The 17,851-nt window shown below is 45.8% G+C and overlaps 1 protein-coding gene across 3 annotated transcripts in view; it reads left to right on the forward strand.

Annotated features, from left to right (window-relative positions):
* Positions 1-17,851, forward strand: part of CSNK1G1 (casein kinase 1 gamma 1) — a 101,232-nt gene that overhangs the window by 48,545 nt on the left and 34,836 nt on the right. For all 3 annotated transcript variants that reach the window (XR_003253907.1, XM_026068276.1, XM_026068277.1), the window contains exon 5: positions 14,979-15,130. Coding sequence is in view for 2 of the 3 variants with exons in the window: in XM_026068276.1 (XP_025924061.1) it covers positions 14,979-15,130 (152 nt within the window). In the remaining variant the exon portion in view is untranslated. The remainder of the gene's footprint in view (positions 1-14,978; positions 15,131-17,851) is intronic.

Genomic DNA, 17,851 nt, shown 5'->3' on the forward strand with positions numbered 1-17,851 from the left:
CTGTTGCACAACTTGCGGGAGTGAAGCAGTCTGTTTACTTGTCAGGGAGTAGGACCAAGAAAAACGAAGGTGGTATAAATAACTGAGCCTTTTACATAGTCTAGTCAATATTTGCATGTATATATTTTTTTCAATGTAGCTGTCTGCTATTCCATACCATGTATTAAGTTAGCTTTTCAGAATCGCCTATGTTTAGCACATTTTTTCTCATTCTATGTTGAGATCTTACTTTTATCTGTGACCTCCTGCACACTGTGTATGTGCCAGTATCCCTTATAGAAGAATTCTTTCCGTGCTGGTTGCACAACACTGTCACTCAGTAGCAATTAGGTAGGGGTCATTGTAGTAAGACTTGTTATATGTGGATGTAAACAAGTTACCACCATGGAGCATGCTGCCAAATAGCAGCTGTTTCATGGGGAACTCCCTTTGTGCAACCCTCTTCCCCAAGGGAGTTGGAGTAACTTGAGGCTGCTTAAGTGAGGGTTAATGCAAGAGGTCTACACCCCTGTTTAATTAAGCAGCGTGAACATATACATTAGCTGTTGCTGTGGCTGCTTTCATCTTCAGAAATCCCATTTGTGTTTGCCACCTTCTTTGAGCTGACAGAAACACTTCCGTGGCTGGGTGGCGATCAGGGAACTGAGCTGGCGAAAGATCGCCCCAGCAGAAAGGCGCTGGTTGGGGGCCCGAGAGAGGTGCTGAGGATTGCCTCTCTGCACAATAAAGTGGATTTGTGCTGGCACGCACCCGTGGCCTGAAGCTAAGTCGTGTCCTGGAAAAGTGTGTTCATATCTGTCATGGTTCAAAACTCCAGATGTGCGCTACAGCCTCTTTCTTTTAAATACTTGGAATTATTGAAGAATATCAGTGTTCACTTGCTGTAAGTGTTTAATCGGTAACTTATTCCTGAGCACAATAGTAATGCACAGCTGACTTCAGTTTGCACCGAAAGCAACTTGCTCCTTTGGGTCACGCCTTTGCATTTAAGAGTTCCCTACTTCAAATACCTGGGAGAGACCCTAGCACTTCTGTTAAGCTGTTGAGTTAGTCTTATAATGGCAAGGAAAAAACTCTTCTACGTTCGTTCTCAAATCTTGCAAGCTGTTGCCAAGAAACTTGTCATTGGAGATAGGTTTGAGAAATCTCGTCAAGAAATAACAAGTAAGGTGCATTCAGCTGAAAATTGCTGCTTTTTTTTTTTTTTTTTTTTTAAATCAACTCAGTGCAACATGCACAGAGATCCCCAGCAGAGTTAGCTGCACCCTGGAAGAGTGGGTGGTGATTCAACAGCTCCAAGCTTTTGTGTGTGTTCTTTATAAAGTTAGGGTAGTCCGAGGAAATTTGAACTTGAGGAAACTCTGACTTTAGAGCATTTGAATTGCAAAATAAAATATAGTGGAGTATTGTAACATGCCCAGTTAAAAGCCTGCCTGCTTTCAACGTTGGCTTGCTGTTGATCCCTGAGGAATAATACTTTGCTATCTAAAAATTCTTGGTTTCTAATGTGGCAGTTCCCTTGTTAAGAAGGGCTTACTGAATATGCACAGTTCAGCATCTCTTAACATCAGGAGTTTTGACTTCCTTTGGCTAAATTTAGGCTTTGTCAATTGGAAGCTATCTCAGATGCTTTTAAAGCAAGGCCATTAATATTTGAATATGAGATTAGGGCAGTTTCTTTTTTATATTTTGAAAAGTCCTCATGCATATCTTACTCTTCCAGCATTCATTGCAGTAGTCGCAAATCAAAATCCAGCTACCCTGTGCGGCTCGTGGAGGGCTGGCAGAGGGCAAAGGCAGCATGCTGGGAAGCTGAAAAATCCTTTTCCTGCAGACAGTTTCCTTTGAAGTGTGACATGCCCCACGACGGCGGTCGTAAATCAGGAGCCATCCGAATTGTCCCAGATACCTCAGTGTGTTCCCCTGGTAGATGGCAATATCTAATAAGAGCGGGTAGCGAGACATGCCTCTTGCCCAACTGCTGTAACGATATGGCCGAACGTGGGCACGGGAGACAAGACGCTTACTTCTGGGCTGCTTTTGGTGCTTTCTAACAAACCCCGAGCTGAAATTTCTCAGGCTTGTTAGCAGCCGACGTTGCGTGGACTTTGCATGTCCGAGCCATTTGAGTGAAGGAATGAAAATACCAAATGCTTTATGCGTAGGTAACCTTCAGAAATCAGGTTTGGTATGTCTATATTGAACAGAAAACGCAGGTTAACTATTAGGGTGAGGGTAATTAAAACCGCAACGAGGATGCAATAACCAGTTAGCATTGCTGGTTACCCCCTTTCTCAGCCTTTCTACGAAAGCAATTTTCCCAGATGTTGGAATTCTGTACTTTTGAGCTAGCTGAGGTTTTTAATTATAAAGTGAATGATTTCCTTTAGAGCCCAAGTATCTGGTGCTGTGTGCTACATCAGTTGAAACAAAGCTGCTTCTCTTTTGAAGGATGATTTGCACACTTGATCTAGCGGGGTCCCTTTTGTACGTTTGCGCTTCCGAAGCACCAGAAGCATTCTGTGTCTGCTGAAGACTTGAAGATGCTCTGCACTGGGGCAACTAGAAGTGGGGGCGGGTTTGCTCATGTAAAGAAGGGACATGTTTCTGCTGTGCCAGGGAGGTCAGATTCTGGTACGTAGGGCTGCCCGTCTCTCAGGCCGGCTGTTCAAGAGGTTCGAGTTGGCATTCTCTAGCTGCACCCTGCCTCCTGCTCAAAAATGTCCCCCCCCCCCTTGTATCTCTAAAAGATGAGCCGTTGACTCTGCCCCTGAATCCATAAGGGACCAAGTTGTGCTAGAAGTGTTTCTTGGCAAGGTCTGCCCTGGGTGAGTGGAGACTTGCAGTTTCGTAGAAGTTTTCTGTCTGAAAGTGGCATGGTCTTTCCCTCAAAACTCTGTTCTTACCTGCTCACACTCAACTCTCTTACTAAGGTAAACCAAAAAGATGAAATCTGGAGTTAGTGTATCATTGTGTGCAGCTAACTTCTGTTCTGCATGATGTTCTTCTGTTGGGAATGGGAGGGGACAGGAGGTTTTCTGTGACTTAAAGGACTGTGTGGATAACACTTTCCTACTAATCCCACAACCCTTTCTCCCCCACCCCAAAAACGGCAACGGTTTGTGCAGAGGGACTGATGACTGCTGATCATCTGATTTGTTGCGGATAGCTTACGTGTGTTTGACTCTTCATGTTCCTCCCTTACAAGCCTGATACTACCGCGGTAACAGATGTTGATCTTGTGGCTTTTTTAATCGGTCTTTCTGTTCGGCCCTGCGCTGATGATAAAGCAGCTTCGATGGCGGTGCTGGCCCAAGGTGTTCCTGTTCCCAAGCTGCTGCCCAGGAGGGCCAGCACCCCGCCAGTCCTCTCACTCCCGAGCGCCCAAAGCAGGAACTGCGAACCTGACGCCTCGTCCGCTTTATCTGGCTAAACTGGACCAGCTGATTTGTCATGCGGGAATCGAATGTCGTTGGATCAACGGCTAATGTTGCCCCGTGCATGCGAATTTTGCCTTATACTCTTGTACCATTGTGGCTAGAACAACTGCTGGTTGCTGCGCGGTGATATGGGTTGGAGCCGAGCTGTAATTCAAGCTGTCAAATTGCTTCTGCGTTATCATCGCAAGAGGCAGCAGCAGCTTCACCCTGTTTTGCAGTTGGCCGGCGTGCGGTGAGCTTAAAGTATTGCTTAACTCGCACTGCAGACTTTTGGCGCGTGGCTGGGGAGGAAGCAGGGAGTTGGTAAGAGCTCTGCCTCCAGCAGAGGAGGAGATGGAGATGAGCCTATTAAGAGCAGTGGCCACCTGGGATTTGGTGCAGTCAAAGTGTTCCTCTGGACGGCAGAGGAGCGATTCAGCAGAAGTCTTTTATTATTGTTGCTTTCTTAGCATCTCCCATCCTCCCTGGATTGAGTATCTTCTTCATGGCCAGTGCTTCTGAAGTTAAATGTGTGTGGTTGAGCGCTCTCTTGCAACCCCGCAGCTCTGCTGTTAAGCATCCTGTAGATCATACCTATAAAGTAACTAATATGCACAGTACTTGTTCTCAAAATAAAATAAAATAAAAGCAATCAGGGAACATATCTTTAGTCACTTTAAAGTTCCTCTGTAACCTGGTTAAAATGAAGAAGCCAGAACCTGCTACTTATTTCCCTCTCAATAGGTAGAACTGATCCAATGCAAAAATTGTACAGCCAAGGAAAGCTGAGTGGGACATAATTTCCCTGCGGTATTAACTATAACAGACCCAGGTTAGTCATCACGGCTGTGATCTTGATTTGTGCCGACCTGTGAAAGCCACCAGCGCAGTGGCCTGCAGTGTAGTGGGAGACGGGAGGCCATGTGTTTCTTACTCGATCCGGCGTGCAGGAGCTGCGATCCCAGTTGCAAAGGCTGCCTGCAGTACCCGGGACATGGAGCCGATGCACCAAGTGACCAATGCCTCAAAAACCCTGAAGCCCACCTTGGAGGTAGAACCGCTGCTGCGTGCGACCGTAGTTGCTAAAAGGGCGTTTAAGCCGCTGCTTGTTCGACGGGCTTGGGCTCGTGACGGTAGTGGATCGGTCGTGTTCGAGATGCGACGAAAAGGCTGCGTTCGTTTTCAGTGCCGTTGTACGGCCACTTGGTGTTGGTGCTTCATATCTCTTTAGTGAGACTTTGGAGGTAATTTGGACCGCTGAATACTCGTGGTCTGTAAAGCGAGCTACCCCTGCTGTGTGGGAGCTGGAAAGATGGCCGTATTTTAATTACATATGAGCTTTTTGTGCAAATCCCATTACCTTCAGTAGGCTACTATAACCCCTGAGTTAACCTGCAAGTAGTTCAAAACCTGCAGCACCGCAGCTGTTCATGCCTTCCAGCAAAAACGCTGTCTCTGCTGCAGGCACAAAGAAATCGAAAAAGCAAAGCAGACTGGAGCTTGAGGGTAGAGGAATAATTACGTAAAGTTAAGCCTTTTGATATTTTCTTCCACTCATGTGCCTGTTTCCCAAGTACGTGGGAAAAGGTAGATAATTAGCTTAAACTAAAGCGCTTTTTGAGTGGTTTAAAATAATTATTCTAAAATTATATAACGTTTTGATCTTCCTATTAAGCTGTTGTGTTATATGCCAGCTGCCACCATCACTGGAACATGCAAAGGGTGGATCAGCATAAAATCCACCAATCCTTTGGAGATTTCAGGGAAAATTTTTCTTGATGCTAGAGGTAAAATAGGGATTTTGGTCTCCAGACCTCTCCTGTAACTCTCCAAAAAGCTTGTAATTTTGTTATTTTTTGTTATTTTTCTCTTAGGAAATGAAATAACAATTTCACTTGACTGCAGTTTACTCGCTACAGCTAAAAAATTGGCCGCGAATGGGTGCTTCTGGGTAAATTTTCTGCACAACAGATTTGCAAGTCTTCCTGCAGCTAGCCTCTCTAGGTAGTGCTAATTCTTCTCCCTATCTTTTGGCCAGATAAGTGCTGGTGTATTTTAGTCATCTAACACCATGCTGATAGCGTTTGTCTAAGCAGAGCTAATGCTTACTGTAAATCATATCTGTTTGAACTAATCACACGAACAGTTTGTTTTAGCCAGGTCGTCAACCCAGCTAGCTTTGAATTGCTGGGATACTTGGAAAGGTGAGCGCTTGCGGCTCTATACAATAGCCAGAGATTGAGCAAAAAGCTTTTTTTTGTTGTTTTTATTTTACTGTTCAGCTGAACTTAATTTTTATTTTATAAATAAAAATGTGAACGTCCTCTTGGTACCCCCTCTAAAACTGCTTCTTTTTTTGTGTTCATGGAGTTATTTAACGGAGTCTAACTATGGTATCAGGAAACTAGCTTGTACAACCCAAAGAAAATGAAATGCCACCCCATTTGAATAACACAATACTTGGGAAAATTGTTTTTCTGTAATCGAAGTCAAATCAAATCGTTTGGATCTTTACCAGCAGCAAGAACAAATATGTTCTTCCTTCTGTCCTTCCCCTGTCCATTTTTCTTCTGTTCATTTTCCCAAAGCTTTTTGGTAGATTCAAATACTAACAAGCTACTCAAAACACAGCAGGCTTTCACTATAGCCTGTGTTTCCCAAGAAGATGCACAAAATATGCCAGTTTTCTGAAGCGAAGCTGGAGTCTTTTGAAAGCCTTCATGCAAGCCATGTTCTTCTCGCAAGCGTCTAGGAGGCGAGAGTAGCGCTGTCTGTTGGGGGGACCCAGCTTGCGTGCAACTGCTGCACCGCTGGGTGCCACGTGCCACCCCTTCCCTTTGCAGCCCTGCAGCGAGGGCCTTCTGCGATTGGCGGGCGACAGAGGATGGGGCAAGCAGTCGGCTCATGATGTTTTCCCTTGCTCTCTTCCCGAGTACCTCTTGGGTTCAGGGAATTTGAGCCGCAGTACGGGAAACGCGCTGCTCTGCCTCTCTGCAGCCCTGCTCACCTGCTGAAGGGCTCTTTGCCGCAGCTGGGCGGAAAGTCCTGCTGCAGCTACTGATGCTGGGCCGTAACGCTAGAGCGTTTTGCATTTGCTAGAAAGGAGATGATTCATTGCCCTAGCAAAGCGGCGTTGTAAAAAGCTGGCAGCGGCAAGCTTCGTGCCTGGCAGCAGCTGAAGCAAAGGGAACATGAGGATGTACAGGGGGAGCGTCAATAAGAGGAGCTTGTAATGACGCTGTAAAACGGGCTGCTGAGCCGCCGTCTGGACTAGGGCGAGCAGTTGGAGCACTGCATTGGGGAGGAGATGCCTACAATAAATGGGGATAGGAGCACCGAGAGACGGTCGAGGTTTGGGGAGGGTGACTTCTCTGGTGGATCCAGGAGCAGCCCTTGCTGCTGCTTTCCTTGCTCAGCTTTGAAGGAGGGCAGGGGAGGAAGAGGAGCAGCTGGGAGCCGATTTTTGCAAAGCGATGCTCTGCCAAGTGCCCCTTTTCCCCGAGGAGCCAAAGGCAGCAGGCAGTGGGGGGAGCCATCTGCCTCCCAGGCACCGTCGCTGGCCGCAGGAGGAGAGCGGCAGAAGCTGCCCGTTGTCCGGACAGGTCCAGTTGTTCCTCACCCCGTTCAGAGAATGTTTTCTTGAGTAGGAAAGATCTAAGGGTAAATTAGGAGCTCTCAAACCAGAGTATTGAAGTGCAGGAGAACAAGGAAAGTATCTGGGAGCTTTATGGTAATAAGGCAGGCTGCAAACACTTGCGATTGCCAAGCAGGTTGGTCGCCTCTGAGATGTCTACTGGAGCAGCGGGAGGGGAGCTGCAGCAGAACCGGTTGCCCTCTGATTGCAGTCACCACTGAGCCGCAACCGTGCTCTGTCCTCCACTCAGCCCCGCTTCTGTACAGTGGCTTTTTGTGTTGGATTGGCTTTCTTTTTTGGGGTTGTTTCACTCATCTGATGCCAGTTCAAATTTTGTGAAGTGTCACGGTGGTTAACAAGATTGTGACAGGTCCTGTCTCCTCGTGCCTTCTTCCCCCCTGCAGCATAGCTCCAACTGAGTCGGTGCCAGAGTCACAAATTGCGTTTTCTGCTGGTTTTGCTTTGCACCTCAGCTGCTACGTGTTTTCCTAAAGCAAACAAGATGGGACTTCTGAGAAAATACTCTAGATCATCCAGAATTTCTCTCCTGCCCCAAACTCTTCCAGTTAAGGTTGTAGCTAAAGGGAGTGAAGGATGTTGTTAAAATGAAAATCTTAATTAAAACGCTTACAATCGCATGTGTTAACTTTCCTGAGCAGATTAAGAGCTCTTGATTGGGCTTGTAGTAAGTGCCTGGTGACAACTAGCATGCCAAGCACTTAATCAGCTATTCCAAAGAGTAACACTGGCTGCCTCATTGAGCTGAAGATGCTCCTCGTGTGAGAGATTCTACTGGTGGCAGCTTTACAGGCACCAGGATCATCCTCGTCCCCAGACTTTTTGTCTAAATTCTTTTGCATCCCTGTCACCTGTTAATGAAAGCTTTCACCAGCAAACCATCCTACTCCTCCAGCCTGGCTCCTGAAGAAGGGCCGAGCGGTGACATGTCTTGACGGTGCCGCAGGAGCGGCAGCACTAAGATCACCAAGTTTTAACAGGTTATTCCTGCAGAGAAACCATGCAAAGAAACCAAGCAACCAACGGCACAACAGCCAGCAGCTTTAGGAGATGTATTAAATAAAATTTGTCCGTAAGAGAAGTCATCGGGCTACGTCCTGTGTCCTGGGAGACTCTTACAGCACATGCTCATCTTAGACTAAATCTAGGCTGCCCCAGCCTTCCCTCTGGTGAGCAGCATGGCCAAAAGCTTCATACAGTGCAACCCCTTAAGCTGAAACGAAATATGATAAGGCTAACTGCAAAATACCCTATTTTTGGAACAGTATGTTGACTTCTTTTTCCTAGGCTCCCAGGACTTGAGGCCCTTTCCATCCTTACTGTTAAGTATTCTCTGCTGCAGTGGGTCAAGTTAAAAGGGTGCCTGCTCTTGGGCCGGTTACAGATTTACTTTTAATCATTTGAACTTGAAGAGTGAACTACAGAGAACGTGCGGCCAATTTTACTGAATAACCGTACTGGGAGAAGATGGTTTGGGGAAACCTAGTGAAGAACTGGAAGGGAATTACAGTTTGTGAGGAGCCTTTAACGTCGCTCGCTCACTATTGAAATCAAGGAAGGTTAAATATTGCTTTTATTTGATAACCATGCCTTTATGTGGCTGGCTGATTGGTTTGAGGCTCATAGTTTTATTCCCAGGCCTTGAAAATTGTATGGGGGAGGGAGGGCGGTTTTCATCTCCATCCCCAAGATCCATCTCCTACGATCGCAGGAGTCCTTGAGCCCATGCAAAGGGATCGGCAGGAGCGCACAGCTGCGGCAGGGAGCCCTGTTCAGCTACAGTGGGCATGAAATCAGTGCAGCTTCGCCAAGTGTCCCGCTGCCAGCTCTTGGCGTTTTCCAAAATTTTTATCAGAGTATTGTCACGACCGTGGCAAACTACTTGTTGCTGCCTTCAGGGAATGAGCATGTTCTGCTTAATGTGACCCTGCTGTTGGTAGACTGCTATGAAGACTCTCAGATACGTGAAAAAGAACCATCTGTGTGCACTGATTTTTTGTTTTTCATTATTATTTTTCCCCCCTAAAGCTTTGTTTTGGTCCTGAAACCAAAGCAGTCCTAGTGAAGGGCTATAATGAAAAGCTTTTGCAGTCTTATTTCAAAATAAGCCATCTCATAAACCTGTTAGTGAAAATATTGAAAAGATCTTTAGGAAAACTTCATTCGAAGTAATAAAGCTATCTTCATTTTTCTCCCCTCATGCTATTTTTATAGTAGACTTCATAGACCAAAAGGTCAGAATGAGCCTTGGTAATCACGGCCTGCAGAACATGGCTCGTAGATGTAACCCCTTAACTACTATATTGGCATAGATTTAAACCTGGTATCTCCGGGCACGTTTTAAGAGGTTAAAAGATGAGATCTCGGCCCAGTTGATGTCAATAGCAAAGCTTCTATTTCAGCTAGGATTTTGTTCTGATTTGAAAATTAAGAGAAGGGTAGATCCTCATTAGTGTAATCAGCTTAAATGGGTTGACTACTCTAAAGCAATTTGTTTAATTTGTTTGAAACATGTTTAATTTTAGCTATAAATATTCAGTACTTATGCAGTTGCTATTTATGCTGTTTATCGTGTAATTTTGTGTTCTGTGACTTGTAAAAATAAACCTTTCTGCTCTAAATGAGGATTTTGTGATAATCTGCATGCTATTCATCAGTGTTGCTTTAAAATCTCGCAGAATTTTTTTGTGCACTAATGCTGCAGGGAGGCTGCGGTGTCCTCTTGCGATGCATTTTTATGAAGAATACTTCTTGCTGCTCTTGGAGAACGCATTCCTCCATCAAGCATCAGCCGTTTGCCTGATGTTGGATTGCTTCCCCCTCCCTTCATCTTTAGGTATCTAATTTGGGATTTCTTAGGAGTGTCTCCCCCTGCAATAGCTGAGTTCTCAGCTTTGAAGCCTGCATCAAGAGACTTTATGAAATCCGAGTACAACAAGCTGTATTTGTTCTTCTTGAAATTGAAGACGTCAGCTCCTCTTTATTTGGCCATACCACATCTAAGGGCAGTGTGAACCAATGTCCCATGGGAGGGAAAACTGGTGATGCAGAAGCTAATAGTATTGTTCGGTTTCTTACAAAACGTGACGGTCTCCTGTGGATTTGATGCATGAAGATTCAGCGATTGTGCCTCTGCTGCTGTAGGTGTCACGTATAGCTTCCTGTCCTTGCCACCTCATCTCTTCTTGGGTGTATTTTGGGCTGCTCACTGTTGCACCAGGTTTATTCATAGTCTCTGACAGCATCAGCACATATTCTCTGCTACAGCAGATGGTTTCCGCTTTCAGCGCCTTCCATTGCGGGGCGCATGCCACAAAATTGAAGATTTCCCTTGAGCATAGCCTCTGATTGGCGGCTCTCTCTGCCATTCGCCATTTCACGACTGGTCCTGGAAATGGCTTTGGACTGCCCATGCGACCTGTACATCTGATGCCTGGGTTAATGTGGCTTGCTGGAGTATGCTGAATGTCTGACAAGGTATTAGAGCTGTTACTCATGCCACAAAAAAACGTGGTAGCAAGACAGCACGTCTTGAATCAGCCAGGATGCTTCATCTCGCAATGGAAATTTGCTGAAAGGTGTAGCTCCCTGGTGTTAATCCAGTTCAAATGAAGGTCTCTCTGAGAGGGGTGGTCCTGCTCTTAGTTACTCTTCCCTTGCTTGTATTTGATCTGGCTCTAGCTTTTCTGGGTTAGTCACCCGATTCAGCTTACTGCTCGGCCACGAGAGCACGGAGCAGCAGTGGGATGGGCGAGGGTGGGGTGAGGATGGGATGGTCCCTTTTGATGGCAGCCTGCAGGAGCATTGGATTTTTAGCATCTTGGGAACCCCGAGACCCGAGTCGTGTGGCTGTATGGGAATGTGGTGGTAGCAAAGTCTGAGTTTCAGGCTTTGATGTCTGATGTTGCGCTCGTTCCAGCCACAGTACTTTAATCTCTGAAATGCTATGCTAGGTTTTTGCTAGGCTCAGCTTGATTTTTTTCCAAGACATTACACTGCTGAAATAGCAGAATTTGCCTGTGGATTCTAGTAGAGTGATCACTGTGTGTTTATTGGACTGATAAACTTTTCACCAGAGTAAGGGTGGAGTAGGGCCTTTTATACATGGTTAAGCCAAACCGCTCGGCAGCATGATTGAAGCAGTTAGGCAAATGAGGATGACTTCTACTTGCAGTAACTCCAACTGTAATAGGCTGCTTTTTCTCCAAAGGAGAATTTGTACATGTCACACATTGCCTTTCTTGCCTTAATGTTTTGGTCCTGTGTTTAAAGCCACAGAGAGATTCCTTGTTTAGGTGTTATTCCACTCATTAATCACATTAAACTGCTCATGGTTTGTGTTTAAAGCATTGAGTTGCTCAATGCGTCCTCAAAATGAGACTCTGCTCTGCCCATGGCTTTTCATCCTACGTGCTTTGAATCCGGAACTGCTCACCTAAAAAAAATTGTTTCACAGGACAGTGGCTTCATTTAACCTTATCAATATCTGCCAACACAACTGCTTTGCATTTAAAAACCTCAAGTTTGACTGCTCAGACAAAGGATGCCTTTTCCTCAAACAACCTCTTTTGTTGGAAATGTTCTTCTAAGTGTTTTCAGATCTACTCATGACATTTGTGAAGTTTGTGTGGTTCGCCATGGAGGTAGACTCAGTGGGACCAGGACACGTTGCTTGCTGCTGAAATGGAACCAAGCTACATCCTGAATTATGCAGCCGGGCATAAATTCAATTTTTTGTGAAATTCCCTAGGCTGTCTTCTTACTTTACGCACCATTCATAGAAATAATTGGTTCTGAGATACCTATATCTTAAGTTCCCAGAGGACCACCCTGAAATCATCTAGCCTAATCTGCCTGCTTGCATCCTGCAGGCAACAGGCACCCTGAATATCTGCATCAAGTTGACAGCTTCTGTTTTGAGCTGCGCCACTTCCTAAAGAGATACTCAACGTTGACTTGTGTTTGAGTGAGCGAGGATGTATTCGAACTTTATTTTATCCACCAATCGGGAGCTGGTGTGGGGCTCTGTAATGCTGCCAGAGATACCTCACTTGATGTTTTCACCGCTGGCAAGGTGTCTCTGCTGACCGCAGCACCTTGCTGACTCTCCTCCCTCTCCCTGGTGGGCCGGAGTGCCCTTTCCATGCTGTTGCTCTGCTCCCCGAGGGTGATGGTAAGGTTTTGCCTGGAGTTGGGGAGGATCTGAGCTGTGCCAGCTCTGCTGGAGGCACGTTGAGCTGTGCCTGCCAGGAGGACAAATCCCATGTTAGCGGCGACTGCCGGGGTCAACTGCTGAGCTGACTCCAATGTGGCTTTGCAAGAAATGCTCATTAGTGATGCCTGTTTGGATCCGGGATGCGTGAGCGATGCACCCTGGGCCCGTCGGATTCTTCTAAACGCCCTCTGAAGGTTAGATATGTTTTATGATGTTTGCATTCTAGCAAAGCCAATAGTTCAGTCTTGACTGCAGAGCTGGCAGCATTGCTGCTGACCCCACCCCGAACCCCCGCGAGAAAAATCAACCCCCCCAAAATATGCCTGAATCTCATTCTCTCTTCCGCAGGCTGGCACTTAGGATGCTTTTTTTTAATGTTCTTAGCTCCAGCTTTGCCTTGCAGTGGTTCCCATCTAGAGCAGAGCCTTTCTGAGGTTTTATCCTGCTGTGAGAGCTAAGAAGGGTACTCCAGGATCTTGCCTGAAACGCTTTGAGTAGAAGGTAAAGCTAACTCGAGGGGTTAGCAACCCTAGAGAGCACTAAATAGCTGTGTTGCTCCCTTTCCCATATGAAATCCCAGTCTTTTCCATCTTGCTGTAATTTATCTTCCTGGTTCTTATGTCCAGTAGGAGTATAATTTTAATTGCAAGGATCTCTCTTTACCAAGGAAGGCTGTGACTTCACTCCTTTTCCCTTGCTCTGGGAATGAGATTCTTCACCTTCCTTAAGAGCTTGTCTGAAATTTTATTCTCCAGCATCCATTAATTAGCACGCTCCTAGCTTGAGTGCTTTCCTTCCTGATTTTGCACTTTTCAAGCCTGTTATCCTACTGTAGAAATGATGATATGAGTACTCACTGTATATATATCTTGAATTCATAATGATCTTATTTTTAAACTTTTCATGGAATATTCCATTAGTCTCTATTTAATAGAGATGATGAACTTGGTATTAGGAAATTTTAGAAGACCTCTCTGTTTTGGGGCTCTGCCCTTGTGGCTACCGTTTTTGGGTTAGGCTGGGAATTCCCGCGATACTCCACAATATCTTATTAATGCGTCCCGACGACTGGTACTTACAGTGATTCCCCAAGCATGTGATTTAACAAGATTAAACCCATCCTAGGATAATCTTTGTCAAGCCGTATTTTGGTCTTTTTGAGTAATTTATACGAATATACGTTCCGTAACGTTTAAGCTTTAGTAATCTCAGTGCAGCATTTACTGCGCTGTTGGCAAGCTGCTGAGTGCCAGCAGGCAGATTAACAAGGCTTTCCTGAATCTAAAGTAGGGCTTAAAGCTGTGACGTTTCGGACACGCTCTAGGCCCTAGCGTTTCCGGTTTTGCTACCTTTGCCATGTTGGGCCAGGCTGCGTGAGCACGTCACGACGCAGGGATAAAAAAAGTACAGTGACACAAGGAATTTAATTCTGGTGTTTGATAACTTGGAACTGTTTTGCTATGTTTGGTATTGGTCTCTTACGTAAATATATGTGTTTGTGTGCATTTGCTTAAAATGTACCGTACTGTTGGTAATCACTCTCATTTCTGGCCCCATACTACATAATTTATGGACCTCTACGTGACTTGGTTTTGTGAAAACAGGCTGTGCACATGGTAGAGCTCCCTGTAGTTAGTCATTAAATCGAATAGCGGGACGTTGTACCTTTGTATGTTCAAAGTGAAGGTGTCGATCTGACACAGGACAAAAACCTATATTTCAAAATGAAAATCCTTCCATTGAATTTTGCTTATGAGACTGCAAGTACATTGCAAAACAAATAAAGTCTGTCCCACAGCTTGCTAGTGGTGCCAGGATGCTGAGTGCCTGTACTCGGTGCCACCTAGAAATATTTGCAGTTAGCCTTGCGCTGAATTCTCCCCTCTACTGGCTGATCTGATTTTCCCTTTTAACTATCAAGAACGGATTCAAGCAGTGCTGTGCAGCTCTGATCAGCAAATGGTCAGACACTGAGGCTGATTTTTTCCCCTTTTTTGGTGTCTTTCAGAAGTTAATAGACACAAAAAGATGCTGTCAGCTGAGTATAACTATTGCATGCTCTTGCTGAGAGTATGTTCCTGAGCTGCTAGGTGAGGAAGGGTGGGCTCTGACTCGTACCCGTCGCGTATCAAGAGTCTCATGTGTGATTTAGGAAAGTGCTTAATGCTTGTGGTTGCTTCTTTTTGCTTGATGATAGACCAAAATGTAAATCTTTGCTCTCTTTTGAAGGAGAACTTTTTTCCTCTCTTGTGATGATAACGTGTAACCTTTGTGTAAGGTTGTGCTGAAAAACAAGTGCATATTATCTTGGTTTAAGAAGCAGCCCTTTCTTGGACATGCATCGTTCTCTGGAAGGGCTAACATCTTCCTGGCTGCTCAAACTAGTAACAGCCCATGTTTGGGGTTGCGCTCTGCCTCGTGTTTAGTGCGACACGGGGAGCTGCGTGTCTTGTTATGTAAAGTCCCAGTGTTTATGCTGCCAGTGCCAGAGATGCTTTCATGTGGTCGTGATTTGGCCTTTGGTTCATTCACAATACATGCTGAAACCTATTTGTTGGCTGTGCAAGATCAAACAGAAAGGACACTTGAGAGATGAAAATTAAGGCACTGCACAGTGAAAGATCTACGCCCAGGAGGAAGGGTATTAATGTTGTTCTGCTGACTGACTGCAATTTTTTTCGTATTCTTCCAGCTGAAGGCCTTCCCCAGGTGTATTACTTTGGACCGTGTGGAAAGTACAACGCCATGGTACTAGAACTGCTTGGTCCGAGCTTGGAAGATTTATTTGACCTCTGTGATAGGACGTTCACTTTGAAGACGGTATTAATGATAGCCATCCAGCTGGTGAGTAACAGAGCTGGCAAGGCTCTGCCAGGCAGCTTCACGACGACGACTTGTATTTATGTCAGTCCTGGTTTAGGGCCCCTGCGGGGTCGGGTTCCTACAGTGCAAGGTTCAAGGGTGTCTGTTGGTTTGAGAGAGAATCTCCTTCCATCAGATTTGAGGAAAAATTCTTGCTCAGGAAGGAAAGGTCAAATTATGCTCAGAGCAAACTTGCTCCTTGAGTAGCAGACCCAGCAAAGCCTGGGTTCTCACAGATTTGTGTCCTGTGTCCCCTACGCTCCCTGCCCCGATACCTACCCCAACTCCCTCCCTCTGCTTGGTCACCCCCAAAACATCTCCCTCCTTCCCCGGTCCCCAGGACACACAAGTAGAGCACACTCCTGCACTCCTCCTGGTTTTGCTGGTTTGGTGCTACCAGGGTGCTCATGGACTCCAACCCCTCAAGATGGTGGGAGCTGAGCTCACCTCCACCACAGTACCAGCATGAGGGTCTTCTGTGCCCAGCCCACTGATCTTCACAAGACTTGTGTGAATTTGAGGTCTCAGCCTTGGTCAAATTTGATTGAAATTGGCCGATGGTTTAGAAAACTAACAATTCTGTGGGCAGCATTAGAGAAGTCTCTTTTTGCCTAAGGAAAGCAAGCTGAAAGCCATAGCTTTGATTTGTGTTTGTGTTCGAAGTGAGCTACATGAAAACAGGAAATATTAAATATGGTGAGTGAACACCCGCGGTTGGGTAGTGCCAGTCAACTGTTGTTTCAGTTTGGCTCACTGGTTTTCAGCCTGTGGTCTGCTATAGCAGAGTCTCAAAGGGAAAACCGAGGCCACAAATGCAGAAGTTTGAACAACACTGGCCTGGCATTGGGTTCCTGAAGCTGTGCTCCTGCAGCGGAGCAGCCCAGGTTTGTGTGGCTTTGAGTGTGGCTTTGAGTGTCCCTTGCTCAGTGGAAAACCAATTTATAGTCTCGTTGTTGAGTAAATCAAGTGGCATGAGACTGCAAAGCTTGGATGTACTTTGTATTTCCTTTTGGTTGTAAAGATGCACTCCAGAAATAGTCTTACCATTTGTTGCAGCTTTTCAGTAAGTACTTAAATAACTCATAGTCTCTCATAAACAGTGGGAACAGAAAACCCATGTAGATACACATTTAGGTGCATGTGTATAATATAGGGCAAAACTGGGTTGTAAGAACTCCAGTCAGTGAATTTGACAGACTTGCATCTCCTACTGTTGCGTTAACTAAGTTTCCTAATGCTTGTAGGAATAATTTTATTCCAGCAAGCCTGCTGGGGAAATCAAGACTGACACAGCCCCCTAGGGCTGCAGTTGGGCTCCAGTCTTCACCAGCATCATCTGCTGGTGAGTTGGCAGGCCAAAGTCACAAGATCCAGACAGTGATACCTATTTGAAAGACAGATGCTTAACTATTCCCAGCTTGCCAGATAGTGGGTGGTGTATGGAGACAGCAAAGGCAATTGCAAATGGAGTTGATATTATCTATAGGCAGTGCTTCTCTTTTTTACATGAAGAGATGTTTTAGGACCTTGCCGATCTTTTCGGGAAGAATATAGCTTGGAGCATATGCATTTAAAGAGACAGATTTAGCATCTTTAGCTATGCCCCATCTCCGCCCCGGGAAGTTTCCTGGGAAAAGGGCTCAGCTGGCCCTCTGCAGCCTGTTTTCCAAAGGGGTTGGCTCTTACTGCACAGCTGGAATGAGAACCCTTTGCTAAAACCACAAGGCTTTGAGGGAAGCTGCCTTGGATTTATCTTATTTCTTTCACTGAATCATTAGTTACTGTGCCACACTCCGATATATGAGACACGTAAAGGAAGGAAAGCTGAACTGTCAGATTCAATGGTATTACCTCCATAAAGTGTGTTTTGCTGTCGTTTTTGACCAGCCAAGCCTGCTTAAGCCGCTGTAATTCTCATCTCAGTGGTGAGGAGGCATAAAACTTTGCTGCCAGGCTTCAGTGCATTGCACAAGCAGTGGTGTTCTCCTCTGATGCACGAGATGCCTGTTAAAGAAGTTAATATCTGGGAGACTCCCCAAAATGTGAAAGGCCCAGGACCCTCAGACAGCAGAGAAAAGGGCCCTGCGGTAGGAAGTGAGGGGCAATATAGTGTTTCACAGAGCAGTGCTGCTCCGGTTCTGTTCTTGCCAAAAAGGGGGCAGATTTATTTTTTAGCCCGGGAAGACCACCCAAAGGTAAAGCAGTGCTATTTGTCCAGGAGGCCGCTTAGAGAAGCGATGCAGCATGTGGTGCTGGCAGTTCCCAGGCGACCCCAATGCTGGGAGTCGCTTTTGTGCTGCCTCTCCTGCCTCGGGCTCAATCCCCTCTCCGGAGCGGGAGGATGGCGAGACCTGCTGCAGGTGTTTTGGTGCATGTGGAGCAGCAATGCCGGCAGCAGGTCTGGAAGAAGGGAGCAAGCCGTTCTTCCCTGCACTGGTTTTCAGCAATAAAGACGTGCTGCTCCTTAGCTGGTGGGACATAACCAGTGTGTCCTCCTTGCGGTGGTGCTTGATTTACTTTTTTTGTGTGTCAAGTGGTCAATTTTTACCCAGACATCCCCAAAAGATGTTTTTCTAATAAGCATACATGCTTGGCTGTTTTTATTTAGCTTGATAGGTAGCAGCCCCTCAAGGCTGAGGTGGACCCTTGAACTCTACAGATGTTAGAAGAGGCATCTAGGAGAAACAAATATGTTTTTTTTTA

The sequence above is a fragment of the Apteryx rowi genome, unplaced genomic scaffold (assembly GCF_003343035.1).
Source record: "Apteryx rowi isolate R43461 unplaced genomic scaffold, aptRow1 scaffold_27, whole genome shotgun sequence".
NCBI classification, from domain to species: Eukaryota; Metazoa; Chordata; class Aves; order Apterygiformes; family Apterygidae; genus Apteryx; species Apteryx rowi.